This window comes from Rosa chinensis, chromosome 4 (genome assembly GCF_002994745.2).
Source record: "Rosa chinensis cultivar Old Blush chromosome 4, RchiOBHm-V2, whole genome shotgun sequence".
Lineage (NCBI taxonomy): Eukaryota > Viridiplantae > Streptophyta > Magnoliopsida > Rosales > Rosaceae > Rosa > Rosa chinensis.
This window is the reverse complement of record NC_037091.1, coordinates 47,119,726-47,144,277: the sequence shown is the minus strand read 5'-3', so window position 1 is coordinate 47,144,277 and position 24,552 is coordinate 47,119,726. Positions and strand designations below refer to the sequence as shown.

The 24,552-nt window shown below is 37.1% G+C and overlaps 2 protein-coding genes and 2 non-coding genes across 5 annotated transcripts; 3 read left to right on the top strand and 1 right to left on the bottom strand.

Annotated features, from left to right (window-relative positions):
- The first annotated feature begins 9,114 nt into the window (after positions 1–9,114).
- Positions 9,115–15,205, top strand: LOC112197009 (probable serine/threonine-protein phosphatase 2A regulatory subunit B'' subunit TON2). The gene is made up of 12 exons (XM_024337527.2): positions 9,115–9,465; positions 10,306–10,397; positions 10,563–10,625; positions 10,759–10,857; positions 11,084–11,242; positions 11,335–11,406; positions 11,553–11,685; positions 11,897–11,961; positions 12,120–12,195; positions 13,456–13,557; positions 13,768–13,960; positions 14,792–15,205. The coding sequence occupies exons 1-12, from the start codon at positions 9,327–9,329 to the stop codon at positions 15,030–15,032; spliced, it is 1,434 nt and encodes a 477-aa protein (XP_024193295.1). The 5' UTR covers positions 9,115–9,326; the 3' UTR covers positions 15,033–15,205.
- Positions 14,185–14,303, top strand: LOC112201228. The gene has a single exon (XR_002936682.1). It is a non-coding gene; the product is annotated as a small nucleolar RNA snoR104 (small nucleolar RNA).
- LOC112201229 lies at positions 14,541–14,655 on the top strand. Its single transcript, XR_002936683.1, has one exon. It is a non-coding gene; the product is annotated as a small nucleolar RNA snoR104 (small nucleolar RNA).
- Positions 15,206–17,704: 2,499 nt separating the features above from the next.
- Positions 17,705–20,821, bottom strand: LOC112199429 (E3 ubiquitin-protein ligase Topors). 2 transcript variants are annotated; one of them, XR_005809708.1, is made up of 6 exons: positions 20,462–20,821; positions 20,247–20,363; positions 20,108–20,165; positions 19,735–19,988; positions 18,770–19,036; positions 17,705–18,491 (listed from the first exon to the last, which is right to left on the bottom strand). XR_005809708.1 is itself a non-coding variant. In XM_024340449.2 (5 exons), exons 1-5 carry the CDS (start codon positions 20,794–20,796, stop codon positions 18,967–18,969), a joined length of 834 nt encoding a protein of 277 aa, XP_024196217.1. In that variant the 5' UTR covers positions 20,797–20,821; the 3' UTR covers positions 17,705–18,966. The 2 variants fall into 2 exon arrangements, 1 of the variants encoding a protein (XP_024196217.1); XM_024340449.2 differs by having other exon boundaries at positions 17,705–19,036.
- Positions 20,822–24,552: the final 3,731 nt, after the last annotated feature.

Here is a 24,552-nt window from a genome sequence, read left to right as displayed (position 1 = left end):
AATCTATTATACATTGGTTTTTTTTTTTTTTTTGTCTTTTTCTTTCATCTTTTCCAATGAAATAAACAGTGTATATACGTCGGATAATTTAGCATGATATGTTACTCAATTATAAATCATGTTCGTAGGTTCAAGATTGTACATATGAAATATGGAGTTCTTGATATGCAATAATTGAAGGGTTTTTTCTCTTACTTTACGCAATGCTTTAATCATTGCTAATTTTGAGACTTTGAAGATGTGGAGACCTGAAATGAAATGTTACCTTGTGAAAGACCTGTTTTTTATATCTTACATTTTTAAAGTCACCATATTTTATGCAACCTTTTTCCCAAATCCCGCTTGTTACGCCGAAAACAAACTGCCAAGCTATTACATTATTTAAATGAACTTTCTTTTCCTTGTGAGCTAGAAGCATATGCAATTATTTGATTGGAAATTTGGAATCCGAATCTAGCTAGCTAGTCTCGAACTTTTGACCCTATTAGGAATTTGCTTATGGAACATTAGTCAGATGATTCGAAAGTAAGGAGGGAAAAGAGCAAAGTCTTCGGTCCGATTGCCAGTCATACAAAGAATATTTAGTACACGATGTGGTCTTCGTACTCGAAACGGATTCGTACAAAACTCGTAAAGTTGATAATTCATATGTTTCTAATTAAGCTAGTTATGTTAACTAAATTGTCTCAAAGAACTTGAGGCGAACGCACACGTCTAAAGTACAATTCCTACTGAATAATGCATTTCTCATACCAAGATCACAACTCATCTTTTAGTTTTCTAGACTCTAGCTAGGGTTCAAATCATCAAATGAATATGAAGCATATATACATACATGTGTGTGTGTATTACTTCCATACCTTCCTAAACCCTCAACTCAACCACCTTTCCGTCCAACTTTCATTATCATTTTTTAAGAATCAATTGTACAGACTAGTGAGACTACAGTAGGCTGTAGTACTTGTGTTGATGTAATAAATTATGAGAGCTCGATTCAGATTCGCTGTGAGTCCGGGAATATCTGGGCAATGCTGGATTTGATTTGCACCTACTCACTGACGTTATATTAGGAGGGGCCATCAGTCCTATCGCGCACTAATGCAACTATAGGAAACAAAAAACCAGACAATGTCATAAGGGCCCTAAATTACTCCCAGGATCCTCACATCTTACTATCTTACTAAACTTGAGAGGGTTAGTTGAGTGTCACGACAAAAATTAGGAATGCAATTAGTAGTTTCGGGGAGGCGAATTTTATTGCGGATGTTGCTGCAAACTTAAGATATTATGCGGAAAGAATATGATCTTGGCACTTGGTCCACCACTTAAGGCTCCATATATGCTTGCACTTTCGATAACCTAGTGTCGTCTGTTCCAGAGGATTCTCATTATAATTTCATTTTTGTGTTTGCATCAAGCTTTCTTTCGTCTAACCTACATTTCTTCGTGGTCTGAGACAAAAGAGAAGGTATAAGAATATATGTTTGCTTCTTGTTAATCGAATGTGTTCTTCGATATGATCTGTAATGTTATTCTCGGGGGACATAGTAGATCTGTGGAGGAACCTTAGGTGTTTGGTGCCCTGAATTTTTTTTGAGTGTTTGCACGACTCCAAAGCTGTCATCTTGCTTCAACTTTGTTTACCCCTGCGTACTCGGTACTTTTCTATGTACCTGCCCTGTCATTTAGGCTGTTCAAAAACGTGCTGATTTTTACCCTTATCCCTACTGGTTCACTTCATCCTTTAAAGTCTTTTTTCTTTTTTGTTGAGAATCGAAAGATAATTGTCAGTTCATCCTTAAAGTTCTTACGGACTGAGCTTTTGTATGCCATTTGAATGGTTGGAATCTCAAAAAACATCTATAGTACCAAGTCTTGGCAGCCCATATCTGCCATAGTACGTTGTAAGGTGATGTTAGCCTTCAAAAGAAAAAAACTGCTGAGTTAAAGGTGAAAAATCTTATTTCACTTGTTTAATATTTGAGTTCTGTTACAACTTACAAGTATATCATTGGACTTTTTGTTTAATAAATATTTACAAGATTGAAAATGGGGCTACAACAAGTAAATAACAACTTTGTCATAGTTTTCCCAAATTAATTGAGTGGATATGATGTCTGGGTTAGAAACTGAATTGATCATAGTTTTTTTATAAAGAACAAAAATTGAAAATTACAGACACCAATCTCATTTTTGGCAAGTTCAATGTCGCTAACCACTACCACAATTGCAACCTGTATGGTAACAACCAGCAAACCACCACCTCCCTCCAACAATTGGTTGTCATTCTCATTGTGCCACCATGACCTCCACTACACCACCCTGCCAACTACTAATACCACCACCTTCTCCTTCTCTGTTCTTTATTCTAGCTGAAATTCCAAGGCCTTATAAGCCTTTTTCTGTTCTTCATTTTTCACCATATCTCTCGGTTCATTCTCTTTTGCTCTATCTCGTCATACACTCCACCTCTTAAAAATCCAAAATCATACGTCATCTATTTCATCACCACCATCTCTCAGTTCATTATCTTTTGCTCCATCTCTTCATACACTCCACGTCCAAACAATCCAAAATCACACTACATCTCATTCATCACTATCACCACAACAACCATCTTCTACCATTGTAAACCCTTGTCACCATCCCATAAACTCAATCACCTACCACTCAAATCGGGTCAAGAGAACATCATATTTCCATTATCGTCCATTCACATCATCATCAAGGAGCATTCAAATAAGGGGAAGAACCAAGAAAGAGTTATAGTCATTGTTGTCAGGGTTCAATTAGTTCACTCTTTTCTTACCTCTTTAATTTTCATCTATGTTTTTCATAGATTTGACGCTAGCTTGAGCAAACTGAGTAAGTGGTTAATTTGTTCTGACCAGGACTGAAAGCCATGTCCAATCTTGTATTGAAATAATATTATGAATTTGTTGAGATGGATTTGAATACACCTTTTTATGCTAAGTCAAGAGTTGAATACATATTCTTTGAAACTAATCAATTTGAGTACTGTGTTTGTCGTTACATGGAAAATGATTATGACTTGATCAATTTTGAACATGCTTCATGAAAGCATGATATATGTCCACATGAAGGTTATGAATTACAATCACCTTTAGTGTGTGTGTGTGTATATATCTTAAAGGGTTTTGTCCATTGACCTCATTTCTAGCTAGGAGGCTCAGTCCCACGACCGGTTTCATTTATTGATATATAATTTTGCATCCGCGGGGGCCGGGAGGGGCGGTAACATATAACCTGAACCCCGAGCTACATTAGAATGATTACATTGATCATCATAGAGAACATCTGAAATAATATTAGGCGTTTCATCAATCCAAAAATCATCTAACGTACAACCGTTAGCAAGGTGTGCTAACCTATTGGCCACACTATTTGCTTCACGACGATTAAACCGAATCCAAAAGAAAGCAAAAGAACTAGCATATCTCTTACAATCCTCCAGAATCCAGCTAACATTTACACTCTCAATTTTACAATCCACACTCGATGTTTCATTTTTTTAGTATCTTAATATTACACTTTTACAATCTACATTATAAAAAGACAAAATTTGAGATAATAATTAAAAAGAAACATAGAGTATGAATTGTAAAATGAGGAGTGTAAATTTCACTTCCCTTTCTTCATCTCTAAAACCTTAAGAACTTATCTGTTAAACTTCAAATATAGTCGGATTTGGGGTAAAATCTAGGTAGTTAGTTTTATGCCTTAATTGGATTAATTAGGAGGTTCTCCCAAGTACAATGTCCTAATTGAATACTAAGAGGAAAATTGAGTAATTAAAATGACATCATCCTTAGTTAAATGCATCATTACTTGCAGGAGAGAATCCATTCATCAAAACCGTAGCTTAGTATAGTCATAGTTTACTTTGAATGTAAGTAGCTTTGTCAATCAAATAATGACAAAAAAAAAAAAACAAATTACTATTCTTTTTTGCATATCATCATACATATACCATGACTTTCATACGTGTGAACTTGTACATTTGTACATTATTCTGGCTTTTACTTAGTTTGCACCCTAGTTAAAGAAAAGAACTCCAATTTTCGTGGGCACAATTCACAATGGAGGAAAAAACTAGGCCTGGCAATAGTGCGGTCACGGGCGGGTTACGGGCGGACTTAACGGGCTCAACCCGTTATAACCCGTTATCTTAACGGGTTATAACGGGTTGAGCCCGATGGGTTCGCGGGTTACAACCCGTTAAGACCGCTAAGGTTTTTTTTTTTTTTTTTTTAATTTTAAAATTCTTTTCTAATCAATTACCCACTAAAACCCGTTAATACCTGTTAACAATAAATTAGCCATTGAAACACGTTAAGACCCATTAACATAAAAATGATTTTTTTTTTTTTTTTTTTTGCATTTTTTAAAACTCTTTTTCACACCTATTATCTATTAAAACCCTTCTTAAAAACAAAAACAAAAAAAAAAAAGATTTTTTATTTTTTTTAAACCCTCTTCCAACCCATTACCCATTATAACTCTTTTTCATTGTTGATTTTCATTAAATCAAAAGTTAATACATATTGGGCTCACAATTCTTAAAAAAAAAATATATATATATATATATATTTTTTTTCTCTTCTAATCGGGTTCGATGGGTTCCATCGGACAACCCGTTTCCGCCCGTTAACTAACGGGTTGGCAGCCCATTAACACGTTAAGTAATCGGGCGGAAATAAATGGGTTTTTAGCGGGCGGTTAATAAGCGGTTAACGGGTCATGGGCTGAATTGCCAGGCCTAGAGAAAACCTTGACCCATTGAACTCGAGTCTTAGCAGTGGGAAACACCATCTTGCAAATAGTAGTGTGATAACCGGAAAAAAAAAAAAAAAAAAAAAAAAGGTGACTGATTAGTACAAGAAGTCTCAAGGGTTAGCTCCCTGGCCTATATAAAGGCCCTTAATTGAAGAATATGACACTTTTTGGAGGAAGGTGAGCTCTTTTTTTTGTTTTTTGAAGCCTTGGAAGTAGGGGTCGTCAACGGGCCGGGCCCGGCCCGGCCCATTTATAGCGGGCTCGGGCCGGGCCTTGCCATATTTTTAAATAATTGCGGGCCGGGCCGGGCCGGGTTTTATTTAAAATCAAAGGATCCAAGCCCGTCCATATAAAGCGGGCCTTGCGGGCTTTTTCGGGCCGGGCCGGGCTTGGCCTTGCGGGCTTTTTTGGGCCGGGCCTTGCGGGCTTTATTTATAAATAAATATTTAAAGACACAAGTTTTTTTTTTTAATCAAGCTTTGGAAATTCAATGGATAATGATCAAATACAACCAAAGATAATAGATCTATATAACTATATTGTACCAAAAAAAATCTATATTTATATATAGATACTAATTTATTGATAAATAAATTTTTAAAGACACTAATTTTTTATAAACCTATATTTATATATCATACACTCCAAAGAGCAACCCCTATCAATTCAAAGAAAATGGAAAAACCGACCGTTGGATGAGTTTATTACAATAAATTATGAGTATGGTAAAAAATTTAGCCAATTTCACCATACTTTAGAATCCGATCGGATTGGTCAACCGTAGTCACTTATATGTTTTATTGTTTGACCGATGGCGTGGCAACCGCGAAACGTGCTTATTTTTTCACATCACGTTTGTATATATTCCATCGATGGATGTGCGTGGACATAAGATAAAAAAAATTAATTTTAATTACAAACACATTGGTGTATACCAATTTTATTCCTTTAGTTATATGACTTATACATTGCATTTAAATTGTTTAGGTTCATTCTAAAGCAACCATGAAGTAGAAAATGAATTCGGAGAAATCAACCGCTCGATGGAGAGATTGTAATGTTTTATGGTGATTGTAGAAAATCTAGCCAATTTCGTTATTGTTTCGAATTCGATCAACTAGGTCAAACGTAGTTACTCTTATAAACCTATATTTATATATCATACACTCCAAAGAGCAACCCCTATCAATTCAAAGAAAATGAAAAAACCGACCGTTGGATGAGTTTATTACAATAAATTATGAGTGTGGTAAAAAATTTAGCCAATTTCACCATATTTTCGAATCCGATCGGATTGGTCAACCGTAGTCACTTATATGTTTTATTGGTTGACCGATGGCGTGGCAACCGCGAAACGTGCTTATTTTTTCACATCACGTTTGTATATATTCCATCGATGGATGTGCGTGGACATAAGATAAAAAAAAAAAAAATTAATTACAAACACATTGGTGTATACCAATTTTATTCCTTTAGTTGTATGACTTATACATTGCATTTAAATTGTTTAGGTTCATTCTAAAGCAACCATGAAGTAGAAAATGAATTCGGAGAAACCAACCGCTCGATGGAGAGATTGTAATGTTTTATGGTGATTGTAGAAAATCTAGCCAATTTCGTTATTGTTTCGAATTCGATCAACTAGGTCAAACTTAGTTACTCTTATAAACCTATATTTATATATCATACACTCCAAAGAGCAACCCCTATCAATTCAAAGAAAATGGAAAAACCGACCGTTGGATGAGTTTATTACAATAAATTATGCGTGTGGTTAAAAATTTAGTCAATTTCACCATAGTTTTGAACCCGATCTAATTGGTCAACCGATTACCGATATGTAGAATATATATATATATATATGCACATATTCTATATAGAATAATAGAAGTATAAGAACTTCCACACACACACACACACACACACACATATATATATATATATATATATATATATATCTCTATATATATTATTATATTATATATATAAACACACACATATATAAATATATATACATATATATAAACACACACACACACACATATATATATATATATATATATCCTCTATATAAACACACACACACACACACACATATATATATATCTCTATATATATATATTATATATATAAACACTCACACATATATAAATATATATATACATATATATAAACACACACACATATATAAATATATATATACATATATATAAACACACACACACACACATATATATATATCTCTATATATATATTATATATATAAACACACACACATATATAAATATATATATACATATATATAAACACACACACATATATAAATATATATACATATATATATAAACACACACACACACACACACACACACACACACACATATATATATATATATATAAACACACACAAATATATATATCTATGTGTGTGTGTGTATATATATTTATAAACACACACACACATAACTACAAATATATATATATATATATATAATATTTTACGGGCTTTTACGGGCCGGGCCTACGGGCCGGGCCGGGTTTTTGCTGGCTTTAGGCGGGCCGGCCCTCGGCCCACCAAAGCGGGCTTTTGCGGGTTTTTTGACGGGCCGGCGGGCCTCCATCGGCCCACTTGATCCGCGGGCTTTTTGATGAGGCCTACTTGGAAGACAAGGAAATCTGTCCCACTCCTCTCTTGAGATACTATTGAAGTAGACACTATTTACAGTAACTTTTTTTTTTTGAATAGGAATTAATTTCATTAGTAATCAAGCCATGAAAACAGGCCAGAGTCTAACAGAACTTACATAAAAAAACCAGATAACCTATTTAAGCCACACTAAACTCATTAAAGTCTAAAGGGACGCTCGCTGGAAAGCGCGCAAGCCTAAAACAAGCAAGAACAACCTCGCTTTCCTAAAGAAAAATAATTCATCTAGTCTAATCTGCTAACACGCAATTGTGGTACAAATAACAACTAGAAACATCTTAGAAAAACTCATAGAGATTACTCTAACTTTAGAAGGCTTGTACCTAGATGTCTAATAGCAAAGAGAGTTAAGAAAATGCTAGCTCCATCCCCGTAGGGTTGGAGCCAGCACCGTCCTCAGCCTCTTCAGGAGCCAACAACCTCGGCATCAGGTTGGTCTTGCTCTTCTTTTCCACTGCAATAGACTCCCATAGCCCAAGCTTGAACTTAAGCCTAGGCCCAATGACCCAAGCCCAAACTCGATCAAAAGGGGGAAGCCCAACTCTGATATCAGGTCACCTCTACCGCCGCCAGGTCCGATGGCCGGTAGTTCCACCCCTCCATCACGCGTCGATCAGTGATCCAAGTCAAATCCGGCTTCCTAGACCTGTACGATCTGCCCTCGCCTTCTCACGCCTTACCGGCAAGGAACTTTGATCGAAGCACACCGCTTGACCTGCAATTGATGTCGACCACCTGCTTCGACGTCGATCCATGCGCTAAAAAACCAAAAAACAAGCCAAAACACCTCGTCCCGATTTTCTTCTCCTTGTCACCGCGCTGAGCCTTGGCTCCCACGTTGCACGACCCCCGACGAAGCCTCGTCGATGCCAAGCAACAGACGGCAAACGGAAGATTGCCGCCGCCGCTTTTCGCTCAAAACCCTAAGGTTCTGGTAGGTTATATACTATTCACACTAACTTATTAATATAGTTCAAAACGGCATATATTTATCAACTCCGTACTTATTATCTTCCTCTTTCTTCTTTCTTATTTTTTTTTTTTATAAAACAAATAGATTTAGACACTAACTTCATCTATTCTTAAAAAAAGAAAAAGAAAAAAGACACTAACTTCATCTTGTTCTACTGTCACTCTCATCACAATCCTCATTTCCATAGTTTCACTTGTTGAGTTTATTTGAGAAATATATTATTTTATCATACATAATGGATGTTAGACAAAAAGAAAAAAAATCATATATAAGAATGAGTGTGACTCTAATAAGGAGTTAAGGACCTTTAAATTTAAGACTTTTAAATCATTGATTAGAAATTTATTTTTTTCGGTTACAAAAAATGTGGAAAGAGGAAGACTATCCTAGTAATCCTACACCTTCGCGTCAGGGTAGACTTACAACCTCGATTCAAAATGACTGACATGGGACACGTACTTTTCTCCATAGCCCCCATATATGAATTTCCGCAGAAGATTTACAGATCGCACGATCCAACACAAAATTAGTGACGGTGAGAATCGAACTTGAGACTCAACCAAAAACACGCCTATACATCAACCGGATAATATGTGTGTAGAACAAATATTATTTCAACCGTAATTCAAAATTATGAGAATTCTCATACGGATATGATGCAAATAAAAATCAAAATAACCAATGGTTTGGACTTGGACAAAGGTCTCGTAGCCAAGCCTCGACTCATTTGAAGAAGAAAACCATAAAAATCACAAGGCATTTCTCCCTTTCGTGACTTTGGCGTGGGATCAGAGCAAAGCTTCCATCTTTATCATATCCTAGGGCTGCCGGAAACCTAAGTTGGGTGGAATGTACAGCGGGTCCAGTGACGGCGAAAGCCATGAGACCGCGCAGAGGAAGATCCCACCGGCTTCGTCTATGTTGTGGGTCCGCAACCTCCGCCGCTACATCGGATCCGGGGCCGGACTCGGATCCGAAGCCCTCATGGGTATTCTTCCTCACGTTTCACTTTCTCACTATCATCTTCTTCTTCATTATCTTGTTAGTTCAATATGTTACTGTTGAATTGAATTTCAATCTCATTTCCATGCAAATTTTCCATCTTTTTCTGTAGAGCAAGCTGAATGGCCTTGAAAACCCTCATATCAATTAGATTCCCAATAGAATCCATAATTATGAAACTAGTACACTAAGCTATGATGATCCAAACCAACATAAATATGCAGCAGAAAAGATTGGTTTCCTTTAAGCTTCGGTTTTGTAAGGCTTGAATGCCCAGAAAAACCATTAGTAAGATGTTGTAATACCAATTAGGAGCTTCCCATTTGAACCCATTAATCAAGCGCTAGCCTTTCTACGAATGTAATATCACACTAGTAAGCTAAGCTATGATACTGCTAACCAACACGTATATCTAGGTAAGAGAATTTGGGTTTCTTTCAAAGCTTCGTTTTTTTTTTTTTTAAAGTGTAGCAGTTGATGTCATTTCCTCACATTCGTTCTTTTAAGGCAATGGTTGAAATTGGGTGTACTCGACTAAATCGATGGTTCATTTGTGCTACCCAACATCAAGAGTTAATTTTGGTTTCTTTTGAATCTTTTCTGCTCGCGTCCTTTCCCAAGTTTCTCAGTAAATATGGGCCACTATAATTTGCTTTGCTTATCTGTGTCTATATTGGATATGCTTTCTTAATCTGTTATAATTTCTGCGGAGGTAATGCACAGATGAAGCTAAAGCTGATGCAACCTGTGTATCTGTCTAGATGCTGAATTTTGTGCGGCATACAATTAACCAAGGGTTCATGTTTTCTGCCTTTTTCTTTTGTAGAGCTTGAAACAAAGAGAATCTTGCTTGACATTTTCAAAGAGAAGCAACAAAAAAGTGCTGAAGCTGCCACAATCCCAAGCTTCTATAAGAAGGCATGTGGTAAAATTTTGTTTGTATTAGGGTTTATGTTCATGATGGGCATTTTGAGTATGAAAGGCTGATGTATTTTCAATGACAATTCAAAACTAGTATTGTTTGATTGTGTTTTTGTTTACATTCTTGTACCTTGACTTTGCATGTTTTTCCCATTGCTTTAGAAACCTGAAGAAGGATCTATTAGTCAAAGGGTCCAGAGGCTTGCAAAATATCGGTTTTTAAAGGTGAGGGTTTCCTTCCTTGTCCAGCTGATTGTTTATGTTGCTTTTGGCTTTTCTTTTTTTTTTGGTTGTTTTTGTTTCTTTTGTTGGCTAAGCACCTGGTATAATGCTTTATTGGTATATTACGGTTTTGCAGAAGCAATCTGATCTTTTGCTAAATGCTGATGATCTAGATTCCATGTGGGTTTGCTTAAGGGAAAATTGTGTGATTGATGATGCAACTGGTGCAGAGAAGGTAATTTGGCCATTTAATTTGCTTAAAGATTTGCCTTATGCTGTAAATATCCCTTATCGTTTTTAAATTAGTGCTTATTAATTCTTTCTGGAATCTATAAATGAGTATTATGATGTATCATCTGCTTCAATTATGTTATCAATCTTCAATTTATGGCTTTGCATCCTGATGACTTCTTAGTTGTGTGGTTAGATCTGGCTGATAAGTCCCCTTGATTATCTTGTAGATGAATTATGAAGACTTCTGCCACATTGCCTCTGTATGCACAGAGCAGATAGGGCCCAAATGCCGTCGCTTTTTCAGCCCTTCAAATTTCATGAAGTTTGAGAAAGATGAACAAGGAAGAATTGCCATTCTGCCCTTCTATCTCTATGTGATGAGAACGGTGCGTATATGAGACCACATTATCTCATTTGAAACTCTCTCTCTCTCATAGAATGTGACTGCTGCTACTTACTATCCATTTCTTTCTTTCAGGTTTCACTGACACAAGCTAGAATTGACATGAGTGAGCTTGATGAGGATTCTGATGGTTTTCTTCAGCGTCATGTATGAACTCATTGCAAACTACCATCGAGTTATTGAAATTATGTCTTTGGCTACATAATCTATTATATGATATTACACAGATTAATAATGTGCCATCTTTCTTCATCTTTGCCTATAATTATAATGGCTTTCTTTTAATTATTTAGGAAATGGAAGCATATATACGAGGTCTCATACCTAATCTGGCGCAACTACGGGACATGCCTGCAGGATTTCTTAACATGTACTGCCGCATAGCTGCACAGAAGTTCTTCTTCTTTTGTGATCCTCATAGACGAGGTTTGTCGAGTTATCTTTTCCTCTTATGTAATTTTGATACTGTTGAAAACTTACAGTCATTATAAGCCTTGTATTAGATATAAAATCTTGGGCTGCTAAACTTGTTGCGAATAGGTTTTGGTTTTGATGCTCTAAGTTGAACAGATACTGTATCTTCTTGTGTTGTTACAAATAGCTTAATTTTTTTTAATTTTTTTTTGGGCATATGCAGGAAAAGCCTGCATAAAGAAGGTGTTATTGAGTAATTGTCTCCAGGAATTAATGGAACTGCACCAGGTAGGTTGTCAAAGAATCTGTCAAAAAATTTTATGCTATAAATTGAACCATCTTATTCGGTATATATTATTCTGAAAAGCAATTAATTATTAGGATTAAGCATTGAGCAAAGTCTGATCTTGTCTAACTTTATGTTCTGACTTTTTATTTGATACTAGGAAAGTGAGGAAGAAGTCACTGACAATGAGCAAGCAGAAAATTGGTTCTCCATGACATCTGCCCAGCGAATATGTGGTGGGTTTTTTCGTATCTAAACTTTCATTTCATGTTGCTTGGTTCCATATCTATACCTATTTTGCTTTTCTCTGATTGATTATATTCTACTTGTCACATATATCTGTTGCCATTCTAGTGTAACACTTGCATTCCTATTCCAGCATGACTAATGATATGAAAGAAAAATGGCACTTCACTACATAAACACTAAGGAAAAAGGGCATTTTGCTACATAGAAACTAAATCTGTTGTTTTTCCTGATTAGTTTTGTCTTAGAGGTCCAAGGGATAGTGAGGGTGGGAGAAGGGTAAGGCTGAATGCCTGTTTCTGTGTTTTTGGAATGCTGAATGAATTCTTCTCATAAGAGAAAGCCTAATAACCAATATCTATCGCATATAAGTTGCTGTATTTTTTGTGACAGTTCTGAAACTGTCCTAGCGGGGGATGAATCGGACTAGGTTTTCTGAATGAATAATATGATTTTATTCTGATTTTTTTACTGTTTATATTTCTTTTTTCAGTTGTATTTGAATTAATATGATTTTTTTTTTCCAGTTGAATAATATGATTTTATTCTGATACTTTTTCACTGTTTAGATTTTTTTTTTTTGTTTTGTGTTTTCTTCAGTTGTATTTAAATTAAATTGACCACCTAAGAATGTCTCGGAATATGTTGGGATATAGAATTACCCTAAATCGTGTTGTACAAATTACTTCATCATATACTACTCAATTTATCTATGTACAATTGGTTGATGGACAGTCAATATGCTCTTCTATTCTTACACGTATAATACAATAGTCATGGACTCATACAGTGAGCATACATCCAAATTTAACATTATGTATTAATATATTCAAGCACAATGAACATAGAACTTTGCAGTTGATTGACTAGCATGGTTGCACTTTGCAATCTACCTTAAGACTCACTTAATAGTGTTCTGGTCGAAGATCAACACTCTATCCAAGTTAACTTAACAATAGTTGGATGGTCTCTTAAGCCTACCTTGTCTAGGTCGGGGTTGTGTAGCCTATCCTTATTGTTGTCGATGCATAATGACAAATGTCTTGATCACCTTTAGTTTTGATAGCCTCTCAAAGTCATCCTGTTCTAGATATCGTCATTATGGTACAGGTCATTGATTTACCAATTGTCAAGACTAGACATAAATACCTATCTCGTACTATTAAGCTCAAGTTAAATGTGATGATTGTAGTTGAAAACTTAGTAGTTGGTATAATTTATAACTAATTGCACTGTCATTCTTTCTGTAGATGTGTTCCTTGGCCTTGATACAGATAATAATGGATCGTTAAGCAAGCAAGAACTTCGAGAATATGCAGATGGGACGTTGACTGAAATCATCATTGAAAGAGGTATGCACAAAATTTAGATTCCACAATTTACACTGCATATTCGTTTACCTGAAAGTGCTAAAAAATCAATGTGAAATATTACTTCTTATGATGTCCGCTATATTTTCTTTACAATATTATATAGATCAACTGCAACTATCTTATCATGCATCTTGGTTTTCTTTTTCATCCTGTTTATTCATGCTTTTGCATTTGATATGCTCTCAATAGTGTTTGATGAGCATGCTCGTCGTGGAAAAATTGGTGGAGCAAATTCTAGGGAAATGGACTTCGAAAGTTTTCTGGACTTTGTCCTGGCCTTAGAAAACAAAGACACTCCAGAAGGGTTAACATATTTGTTTCGATGCCTTGATCTTCATGGAAGGGGTTACCTTACAACAGCTGATATACACTCTCTTTTCAGGTGAACATTCTCAGTTGATTGCTATTAACTTGTTTTTGCATATTTTCATAGAAACCAAATATGAAAAATAAAGTAAAAGGAACTTCTTTTATTTTGTTATTTTGTAGAATGATTGATGTTATCAAATTTTATTCTGGCTTTGCTTGGCTGCTGGTGGTGCAAAAGGATTGCTTTTCGCAATCTTCTAAGCACAACCAAGCAGAGCCAAATATGGAAGTAAAGAAGGGGAGCATCCAAAAGCTGGGATGTTAACTGATACAATCTTCCTACATAAAACCTCTTAGTGTTTCCTGCTTGCAGTATTTAAGCAATACCTGCAAGTCTCAGATTCTCAGAGACATGAATCTTAAAAACATATTCCACAACCTATGAGATCTATAGTGTCATTGAATAGTATGAAATCGCAGATATTCTTTACACTTAGGGTTTAGTGACATTGATAGTAAATTAGAAAAGAAGGAAAGTTTGTTTTACTTTGTAGGACTTCAGATTCTGTGCTTTCCTTGGCTGCTGGTGGTGCTAACGATCGCTTCTCACCCTATTCAAAGCCACCAAGCAGAGCCAAATATGGAAGTAAAGAAGGGAGCATCCAAAAGATGGGATGTTAACTGATACCTTCCTACAGAAAACCTCTAGTATTTCCTGCTTGCAGTATTTGAGCAATATCTAGAAGTCTCTGATTCTTAGAGAAATGAATCTCAAAAACATAGTCAATAATCTATGACATCTCTCTAGTGCCATTTTACAGCGTGTGATTATAGATATGCCTTAAACTGGCCCCTTGGTAAATTGCGCCAACTGACAGATCTACTTTCCTGATATATGAAACAGGGATGTACACCAAAAATGGATTGAGGGTGGAAACTATGAGTTGTGTATTGAGGATGTAAGGGACGAAATCTGGGACATGGTTAAGCCGGCTGATCCACTAAGGATAACATTGGCGGATCTTCTTGCATGCAAACAGGGAGGTACTGTAGCCAGCATGCTCATAGATGTGCGTGGTTTTTGGGCACATGACAATAGGGAAAATCTTCTCCAAGAAGAGGAGGAACCAGAAGAAGAAGCTTAAATACTCATTGAGGAGAACGGTTGTCTGCTTACTAACAAATGCAGCGACATTTTGTTTTAACGAGAAGAATTGCTTTGTATTGTAGCTATGTGTATGCCAATTCGACATGTAATCTAGTATTGTAGAATTGTGTATGCCAATATGATATGTGATCTAGTATAGTTAATTGTTGATTGGAATGTTGTTGATCGGAATGCTCAGACCTATAAATGGATAACATTCACTGTTCTCTTGGAGAACGTGTTGAGAAAAATCAGTCTCCACCACCTCTCTATTTTAGCTTTTACCTATATGCCTCCTGATTTCGAGAGGGAGATGCTCTGTACTAAATTTTCTAAGTTCGGTTGTTTCGTGAATGACGCTCGTTTAACTCCACGCGTGTAGAAATGGTCTTGCCTTATGTCATTGGTTGTGCTTATGCTTGAGATTTTACCCGATCCTGAGGCTCATTTTGTGGGTCTGTCTCAAGCTCATCTCCTTCAGTTGAAGTCTCTTCTTCAATGAGTTAAATCCATCAAGAATGCACACTTCCAATGATCACCTACATGCAACTACTCAAAGCTGTGCTGATAACCCTGCCGTTCTCGGAGCTCCAATTGATACAATGATCTGGTTGCCTTCTACCTTCGAGGCCTCCCTTACTAGTACTCGCCATTTCTACCTTCATCTACAGATCAATCTCTTGTTCATTTCCCACTATTACACAGCTTCACACCCTCTTTCTCACATAATCTCATTCCTCTCCTTCCCCCATGAAGCCCTACAAATATCTCTTCTCGATCATTTGTTCCAAAAAGAGTTGGGACATTGGATCAATCTCCAAGCATGCTTAGCCAGAAGAGCACTATTAAACTCCCTAAGTTGTTGGACGATATTTATGAGTTATGTTTTTACTTTAGAGTTATAGCTCGTGTATAAACTATGAATACACCCTCATATCGGTAAAAAACTGAGTTGATGAAAATCCCATTTTCTTTATGCAAAAGCTTCCTTTGCTCACGGTAATCTGTTATATGTGAGGTCCAAACTTCTAGCTAAGCTCTGAAGACAATAAAATAAATTATATATATTAATTGTTCTCAATTATTCTAGCTAGTATCCCTTCTCATGAATCAACTTCGAAGTTTGTTCTTAAACATCAAGACTCTCATAAAGGATCGCTCGTTGCCTTCTTCAACTTCCTCGCTGAGGAGATTACCATACAGAACCTCATATCCATGCATATGCAAGTTCAGCGGCGTGTAATAACTTGATAGACTTAATTTCTCACTGCAATCAACTTAGCTTCTATACTCAACAACGGCATCATAAGCTTCCATGTTAAATGGACTCTGCAAAACATCTGAAGAGCAATTGTCTCAGTTAGAAAAACAAGTACATGCAAATGAAAAATAGGCTACTTTGTTTCTTCACCTCTATAAAAAAGGTGAAATCAGTCATCTCATTTTTGAGAAATGAAACATGCATGAGTTTATTTTACTGGAGTCTACTGCAACTTATCTATCATATGATTGATGTGATTAAAATAGCCCAAGACGTATAATCTTCAACTGAGTTTTGATAGGTGCGGCAACATCTATATGGATGGAGGACCGTGTTGATGATAAACTTTGAAAAAGTGTTGGATTACACTTCTACGTAGGAGGCATAACTAGCCAGGGAAAAACAAAATCCAGTCCTCGACTGAGTTTGAAAGATCCGGTGATGTTGGTGATGAACATTAAACAAGATTTGAATTCCACACCTAAGGGCTACAGTTCCATTAAATGTTCTTCACATAAATCTTGGCTTCTTGCCTTTCTTTAATGTTACATACTATGGAGGCACCAAACACAGAAGCTAATGAAACTCAAAAGTTCATTAATTTAGTTCATGCCAAAATATATCAGTTCGTTCATGCAGCAAAGAGCTCAAATTGAACCGTTCTCGGACATTAAGCAGCTATGGTTGAAGAGACGTGATCCTTGTTTTCAAGGCTTTGGAAAAAAGAGAGGCAGCCACTTGAACAAAAATGGATGGATCTTGGTCCCCAAGAAGACCCCGCACCAGGGTCATTTATCAGTACACACCAAAATTTCAGAGACAAGTTTATCAGTACTATGTGTCTCCTAAAACCAAGGTGCTAAATTGCTGTCTACCATGATCGGAAGAGTCTGCACTGAGCTTGAAAATCTGCTTCATGGATGCCTCAAATGTTAAACTCTGGTGCTATTAATTCCATTAACTCAATTTATAGGTCATGTAGAACACATGAAAATTCTGTAATGAAATAGGATCCGACCAGAAGAAAAGGCCATCTCCATTTGCTGACAAAGACACTTACCATGTATAGACCAATGGAACGACCTATAACAAGTGCAAATTAGAGGTTCTAACTTCCTTCCTTGACGGTCGCATTTTTGTGTTAAGAGTTTCATCCTATATGGAATCTTGGAAACTGAACCTCAATGGAACAAACAGAAACAGCATCTCACCAGTCGTCTACTGCATCTTTTCATAGACTGAAAATCATTCTTTCGATATAATCTAGAGAAAGCAAAAACGGTGATATCTATGCCAAGAATTTCTTGGTCATTCCAACTATATCATTAGACAGTCAGTTCTAAATCAAACTCTAAAATCCAATTCAACAGCATTCATTTTGAGCTTAAAAAAATTCCTACTTTAAATGGTAAGGCAACTTCAACCAAAATGAATGGACCTTTTATTATTTTTTTGCACCAAAATTGGTCTTGTTTTGGTTTGTTTTGTTCTGTCTTGTTAAAGATATTTGCAAAACACCTCTGTTGTGAGGACGTGTTTTCCAACTCCAAATTACAGTGCTCTAGCAAACTAGATTTAGAGCAAACTAGATTCATGTATGAAAAACTCATCTACTTCATAAGTGAGGACCTTGACTAGCTTCCCTGTCTTAGATGCATCATAAATACTCTTCAAATGTTCCCAGCAACCACATTTCTTCCTACCCCCACAAGTCATCAGAGGACTGGAGGCTTCCGTGTTCCCTGTGGAACAATGCAATTGGTAAGCACGTGGGAATACTGAATGATCCTAAGTTGTTTGTAACAACCTGAACAATTTGTTGTAGGCTTGTAGGAGAAAGACCAACATGCAATCCACCATGACAGTAAGATCGCACACTGACCCTAGGACCTGCAGATCTTACGAGTTAATCACTCCCATTAACATAAGATATCCGTTGTGTTCTGCACATGTAAACTGCAGTTGTATAGGATTGACAGAAAGAAATGGTCATCTCCTATTGCTGAAAAAGAGACTCGTGATGTGAAGACAAAATGGGAGATCTTTCACAAGGGCAGATTAGAGATTTCTAATTTCTATCATTCTTCAGAGCCGCATATCGAGTCAAGATAGTCCTATGAGCTTGCTCATACACAGCACCTTGAAGTAGAATAACTTCACTTGAACAAGCAGAAACACCATCTCACCAATCTTCTACTGCATATTGACAGAAAGCTGAAACACTAATCACTGTGCCTCTCATAAACACCCGACTCTAAAAGCCATCAGATAAAGATAACCTCAAATCCTTCTTGCTGGTCTAGAAAAAGCAAAACTAATTGCTGTGCCTAAAACTGGTAGCAACTCCGACTACAATATTAGATTTTGAGTCCATAAAATGAGCTCCTGCTTTTTGGATTGTTTTAGTAGCAGTTGTCATATATGATCCTCGAATTTTGTTCGCAAACATTAAAGCTGTAAGGATTGCTCATTACCTTCTCAAATAATTCAGGTAATGCATAACGTGACTGGGCATGCCGCCTCTGACTTCCTCAATGAGGAGACTACCATACAGAACTTCATATCCATGCATACGCAAGTTCAACAGCGTCTAATAACTTGATAGTCCAACGCGAAAACTGGAACAGATACGAGAGAAAGATGAGGAATAGTCTTAATTTTCTCTCTTCATTCAACTCAGCCTTCTGTACTCAACAACGGCATCATAGGTTTCCATGTTAAACGGACTTTCTGCAAAACATCTGAAGGGCAATATTTCCAGTTAGAAAACACGTACATGCAATCAGAAGAAATGAAAAATAGATTACTTACTTTCTTCACCTCTATAGAGAGATGAAAAGTGAATTTTAACTAGAGTCCTACCAAGGCCTTCTGCAACTTACTTATGATATGATTGACATGATTAAAATAGCCCTAAGACGTGTAAAATGAATCTAAAACTGAGTTTTGATAGGTTCAGCAACATCTATATGAACCACTCTAGGCGCATTGGTGTTGATGAAACTTTACAAAAGTGTTGGAAAACCTGAGGGCGTCCTACAGGACCTTCACTTTTTGTAGAGAGCTTAGGCCTGCGCGCCTTATAAATCATATGATTGACATATATGCCTAAAATTAATAAAAACGATTTCACTCTTCATTTGCTTTTAAAAGTTCCCCAAGGACTGCCTATACTTTTCATTAGATGTTTTTCTCATAAATCTTGGCTTCTTACTTATCTTTTAATCTTATATACTAAGTGAATAAACCTGTGAAGGCAACATAAGATTATGAACGATATTTCCTACTTAAGTAATATGAACCAATGTTTCTCATTTAAACCCAACTGAAACACGATGAACTGATGGCTTCCAAATGAGTTAGACAATTGTACATTCAAAGTAGGAGAAACACCAAACACTAATGCCATAAACAATGATTCCAAGGTCATTAGTACTACCTTAATTCGTGCCAAAACATATCAGTTCGATCGAGGAGGAAAGGGCGCAACGGCTCAAGGAAGTTATCTAGTACATTACGTTGCTCTGAAGAGACAAAATCATTCTTTTCAAGGCTTGCAATGAATAGCGAGGTGGCCACATGAACAACAACAGATGGATCTCGGTCTCCAAGAAGAACCTGCAGCTCTCTTCTAATCCAAGGTTCTACTCTTTGCAACACTCTCTCTTTCACCACATCGTTAACCGGCACACTCTGAAAATTCACAAACAGCATACAATTCAGTCCACCCTTCTTTCCAGTAATCAATCATTCAGCACATTATCTTTAAACAGATAGTGGCAACTGACTATTGAGTAATGGCATGCACATACCACTCGAACACGGTTTCTTGGAGCTGAAGCAACAGCTTGCAAACGTCTGCCATATATACTGCTCACCAAAAAATCACAATATCAAATTGCCAAAACCACACACACACACACAAAAATAAAAAAAATAAAGAAATTTTACCTTGCACGCCACTGAAGCTTCCTCTGAGCGATCACATCTGCAGCCACAGAACCTGGCCGTCCAAACGATCGCCGCCATGGCAACGGCCGTGATCGCCGCCGTTCATTCATCACATACCTAATTATCAAAAAAAAAAAAAAAAAAGTTTCAGCTACAAATCGCAATTTCCACAAACTTGAAGAATCAAAAACAGAAGGATTAAGAAGATTTCTGACCTTGGATGTTCGCCGCTTCTATTTCGAGAAGCGTTAGTATTGAGCGGTGGTAAAATCTGTGTGTGGAAATTTGGAGAAGAAAGGGTGATGTTATGGAACCAAGAGTCGAAGTTGGAATTACAGAGAGGGCATTTTCGTCTCAAAGTGCTCCACCTGCGAATGCATCGGAGGCAGTACGCGTGCTTACACGCCTCCAGCACCGCCGCGCTGCTAGGCTCGAGGCTTCCCAAGCATATTGGACAGTTTTGCCCTCGGATCGCCGGCAATATTACTCTCCTTACCAGCTTCTCGCGTCTGCTTCTTGTCCCCGGCGGTTTAGCGATAGACGATTCCATGGGGGGGGGAGTCCGGAGACGATTCTTTTTCGGGGGTTGGTATTTATAAGGCCGACAAAGCACCGGCTACCGGTGACGTGGTTTGGAGAACCAATCAACTTTGAACACGTTGCCAAATAAACTCTGCCACAAAGTTTTATGGCTAATTTAGAATTGCTGTGACTTTTAAAAAATACTGTTGCTGATGCTGTGTTGTGAGAATAATCAACTGTGAATTAAAACAGTTTCATGTTTGATAAATAATATTGTTAAAAGTGCTGTCAATACATAAAATAACTGCAGTTTCTAAAAGCAACATTTGGACCGCTTCTAAAATCTGCTAGCAGTGACATATAACTTTCAATTAAAGCTACTTTTTATTTATTTATTAAACACAATAAAATCTAAAATTTTGAACAAAAACTGATTTTTTGAAAAGTGAACCAATCCCAAACGGGGCCTTACTGCCTTGTTTAAAAATTAGGGAAAATGATCATTTACCCAATTTTAGGCTAAAAATTGCCCACTTGCTCCACCAACTGTTTTTTAACCCCATTTACCCAAAACACTCTAAGGGATTATTTCCCCTTTACCCAATTAATTCTTTTTTTTTTTTTTTTGAGACTTTTTTGCCCTCTCCTTCTTTCTCACTTAGAGAGAGAAGTCACCCTCCACCTTGCTGTGCTCCGGTGACCAGTGGCCGGCGCGGTCTCCTGCGACCGGTGACCGGACTCCGGCGAACGGTGACCGGATTCCGGCGACCGATGACCGGAATCCGGCTATTCGAAATCCCACGACCGATGACCGGAATCCGGAATCCGGCTATTATTGCCCCCCAGTAATCATATTACTGCCCCCCAATAATCATATTATTGCCTCCCAATAATCATATTATTGCCGTCCAGTGAATTGTATGAACTCCCAAAACCAAATGAATACATTACAGGCACAATTGATCAATTTATAATCATATTATTGGCTCCCAGTAATCATATTACTGCCTCCCAATACAAAGTCCAATGTCCTAAAACAACATGTAACTTATCAAAACACCACACTATAGTGATCCCTGTCCCTCGTATCAAAGTCTACTGGGGGCCAATAATGTGTCTACTGCCCCCCAGTAGACCATCAAACAAACCCGACCCGAATTCCCACATCAGGACCAGCGCCTCCGGGTGCTTCCAGCACGAGCAGCAGCGACTGGGACGATGGGCTTTGACGGTGGGCTCGAGGTCGGCGAAGATTACGCCTAGGACATGCTTGCTGGCACCGATCTCGGAGGATAAGATGGTGGGCTTTGACGGTGGGCTCGAGTTCGGCGAAGATTACGCCTGGGACATGCTTGCCGGCACCGATCTCGGAGAAGATGGTGCTGAAGGCGTCGTGGCTTGGCATCTGGCAGTCCGGCTGGGGGGGAAGGGGGAGAGAGAGAGAGAGAAAGAGAGAGAGAGAGAGAGAGAGAGAGGGAGAGAGAGAGAGAGAGAGAGAGAGAGAGAGAGAGAGAGAGAGAGAGAGAGAGAGAGAGAGAGAGAGAGAGAGAGAGAGAGAGAGAGAGAGAGAGAGAGAGAGAGAGATTAAAATGAGGGTAATTATGTCAGTAGAAGTTAGATTGGGTAAATGGGGTCAAAAAACTCTTAGTGGAGCAAGTGGGCAATTTTTAGGTTAAAATTGGGTAAGTGGTCACGGCCCCTAAAAATTATTAGTGATGTTAAAAATATAAGATTTATTCAATATATATATATATATATATGTATATATAAAGATTCGCTACTCATTTTTTGCAAACCATGAAAAAGAAAAAAAACACATCTTTTTCAAAAAAAAAAAACACACATATTGTTGACAAAAGGAAGTTGGGGATGCAGTTTGCTACAAAGAGTGCTATGCCATGCAGACTGATTGGAAACAAGAGTTGGAAGACTCAGATCAGACTATAAATTCACATGAGGTGGATAGGTACTTGCTGGACCCTATTGAAGACCCTCCAACAGATGAAGATTGGAAACTTCTTCTATGGTGGAAGGTGAACGGTTCTAAGTACCCAAACCTTGCATTAGTTGCCAGGGATGTGCTAGCAATTCAAGTAAGCACAGTTGCTAATGAAGCTGCTTCAGCACAAGGAGGAGAGTAATTGATCCATTCAGGAGTTCACTATCTCCAAAAACAGTTGAAGCATTGATATGCTTCCAAAACTGATTGAGGTCAGAAAGCATTCAAAGCACAAAATATGTTCCAACAGTTGAGGATATGAACTTCTATGAAGAAGTTGAGAGAGATACACTTTTTTAATCATTTGAATATTTGATTTATTTATGTGTTTAATGACTTTGCACTGTGATAATGTGAATTTGCTCTTTCATAGACCATGTGCTTCAAGACATAGCAGATAGTGAGCAAGCCAAAGCTGGCAAACAGAAAGGAGTCAAAGGAGCAGCTCCAGCAACAAACAAGCAAGTGATCATATAAAATGAAATTAATATAAGTTTCTAAATCAGCATATCATGATCATGAATATACAAATAAAGTTATATGAATTACTTGATGCGGATTAAGGTAATTAAAGTTCCCAGAATTCAAAATTTCAATGCAATTAATTACTTCAACATGTAAATGATCTATGTATGGTAGCTCTGATACCAATTGATAGCATGAGATATGAAAATATATCAAATCACACATTATCTGAACCTATACTAGATCAAATCATGTTAATAGAATTACTGCAAATTAACTGAATGTAAGAATGAACTAGGGATTGAAGACTACATATCAATCCTGAATCTGCAGAAAATAAGAACACAAGAATATGAACCCAGAAAACTTACTTGATGCACTCCCACTGTCCATGATAGCCTTCTCCTAATTTCACCCTTATGTTCTCTTAGTATATGGGACTAAAATCAAGAACAACTCGTGCATTAGAATGGACCAATCTGACATATATATACAACAACCTTGCTAATCAGTTTCATCCATAAAGAAACTGCTGCAATACCTTAACTGCATATCATCCTTAACTGCTTGTCTAACTGCAACCAAATTTTGAATTCAAATAACAAATAAGCTTGACTTAATATGATACTAGTAGACTTGTAAATGGATCGAATTTGGATCGGATCGACCGAAATCCAAATCCGTTTACTTGAAAAAAAATTCGATCTAAACCCGCTCCATTAACCCGGCAGATCGTTGATAGCTCGATCCAAATCTGTACGGATACCCGATCCGCTAATCCGACCCGTTATAATTTCAAATATTTTAAAATTTTAGATAGTAATATTAAATTTATATCATGATACCTCATAAGATATTAATAAAATATTAAAACAACATGAAAAGTATCACCAAATGTAGAATTATATTATCAACATTCTTAATGCTTCTTGGAATCTTGGGTGATAGACTGTCCCTTAGATTTCTGCAAAAAATTTGTATTAGAAATTCTTTATATTTTATATTTTATATATTTTTTAAAATAATAATATATTAATAATATAAAAAAATTATTACAAAAACGGGCCGGATCATTAATGGATCGGATCGACCTAGATCCGTATTTGATCCGTTAAATAAACGGGTTAACGGATTCGGATCATTAACGGATCAAAACTTTCGATCCAAACCCGTCCAATAGTCACGGATCTGGAGCGGGTCCGGATCAAAAGCCGGTCCATTTACAGGTCTAGATACTAGACTCCAAACACACCCAAACACACCCTATGGGTGTGGATAATTACATTGGAAGTTATTTCACAGAATGTGGAGAAAATTGCT

Bases quoted from the DNA above. Each gene is read 5' to 3' on its own strand.
- LOC112197009 (XM_024337527.2), top strand. From the start codon at position 9,327: ATGTACAGCGGGTCCAGTGACGGCGAAAGCCATGAGACCGCGCAGAGG. The intron at 10,626-10,758 runs GTGAGGGTTTCC...ACGGTTTTGCAG, and splicing joins CAAAATATCGGTTTTTAAAG to AAGCAATCTGATCTTTTGCT. The intron at 13,961-14,791 runs GTGAACATTCTC...TATATGAAACAG, and splicing joins GATATACACTCTCTTTTCAG to GGATGTACACCAAAAATGGA.
- LOC112199429 (XM_024340449.2), bottom strand. From the start codon at position 20,796: ATGGAATCGTCTATCGCTAAACCGCCGGGGACAAGAAGCAGACGCGAG. The intron at 20,364-20,461 runs GTCAGAAATCTT...TTTGATAATTAG, and splicing joins AGAAGCGGCGAACATCCAAG to GTATGTGATGAATGAACGGC. The intron at 20,166-20,246 runs GTAAAATTTCTT...TTTGGTGAGCAG, and splicing joins AAGCTTCAGTGGCGTGCAAG to TATATATGGCAGACGTTTGC.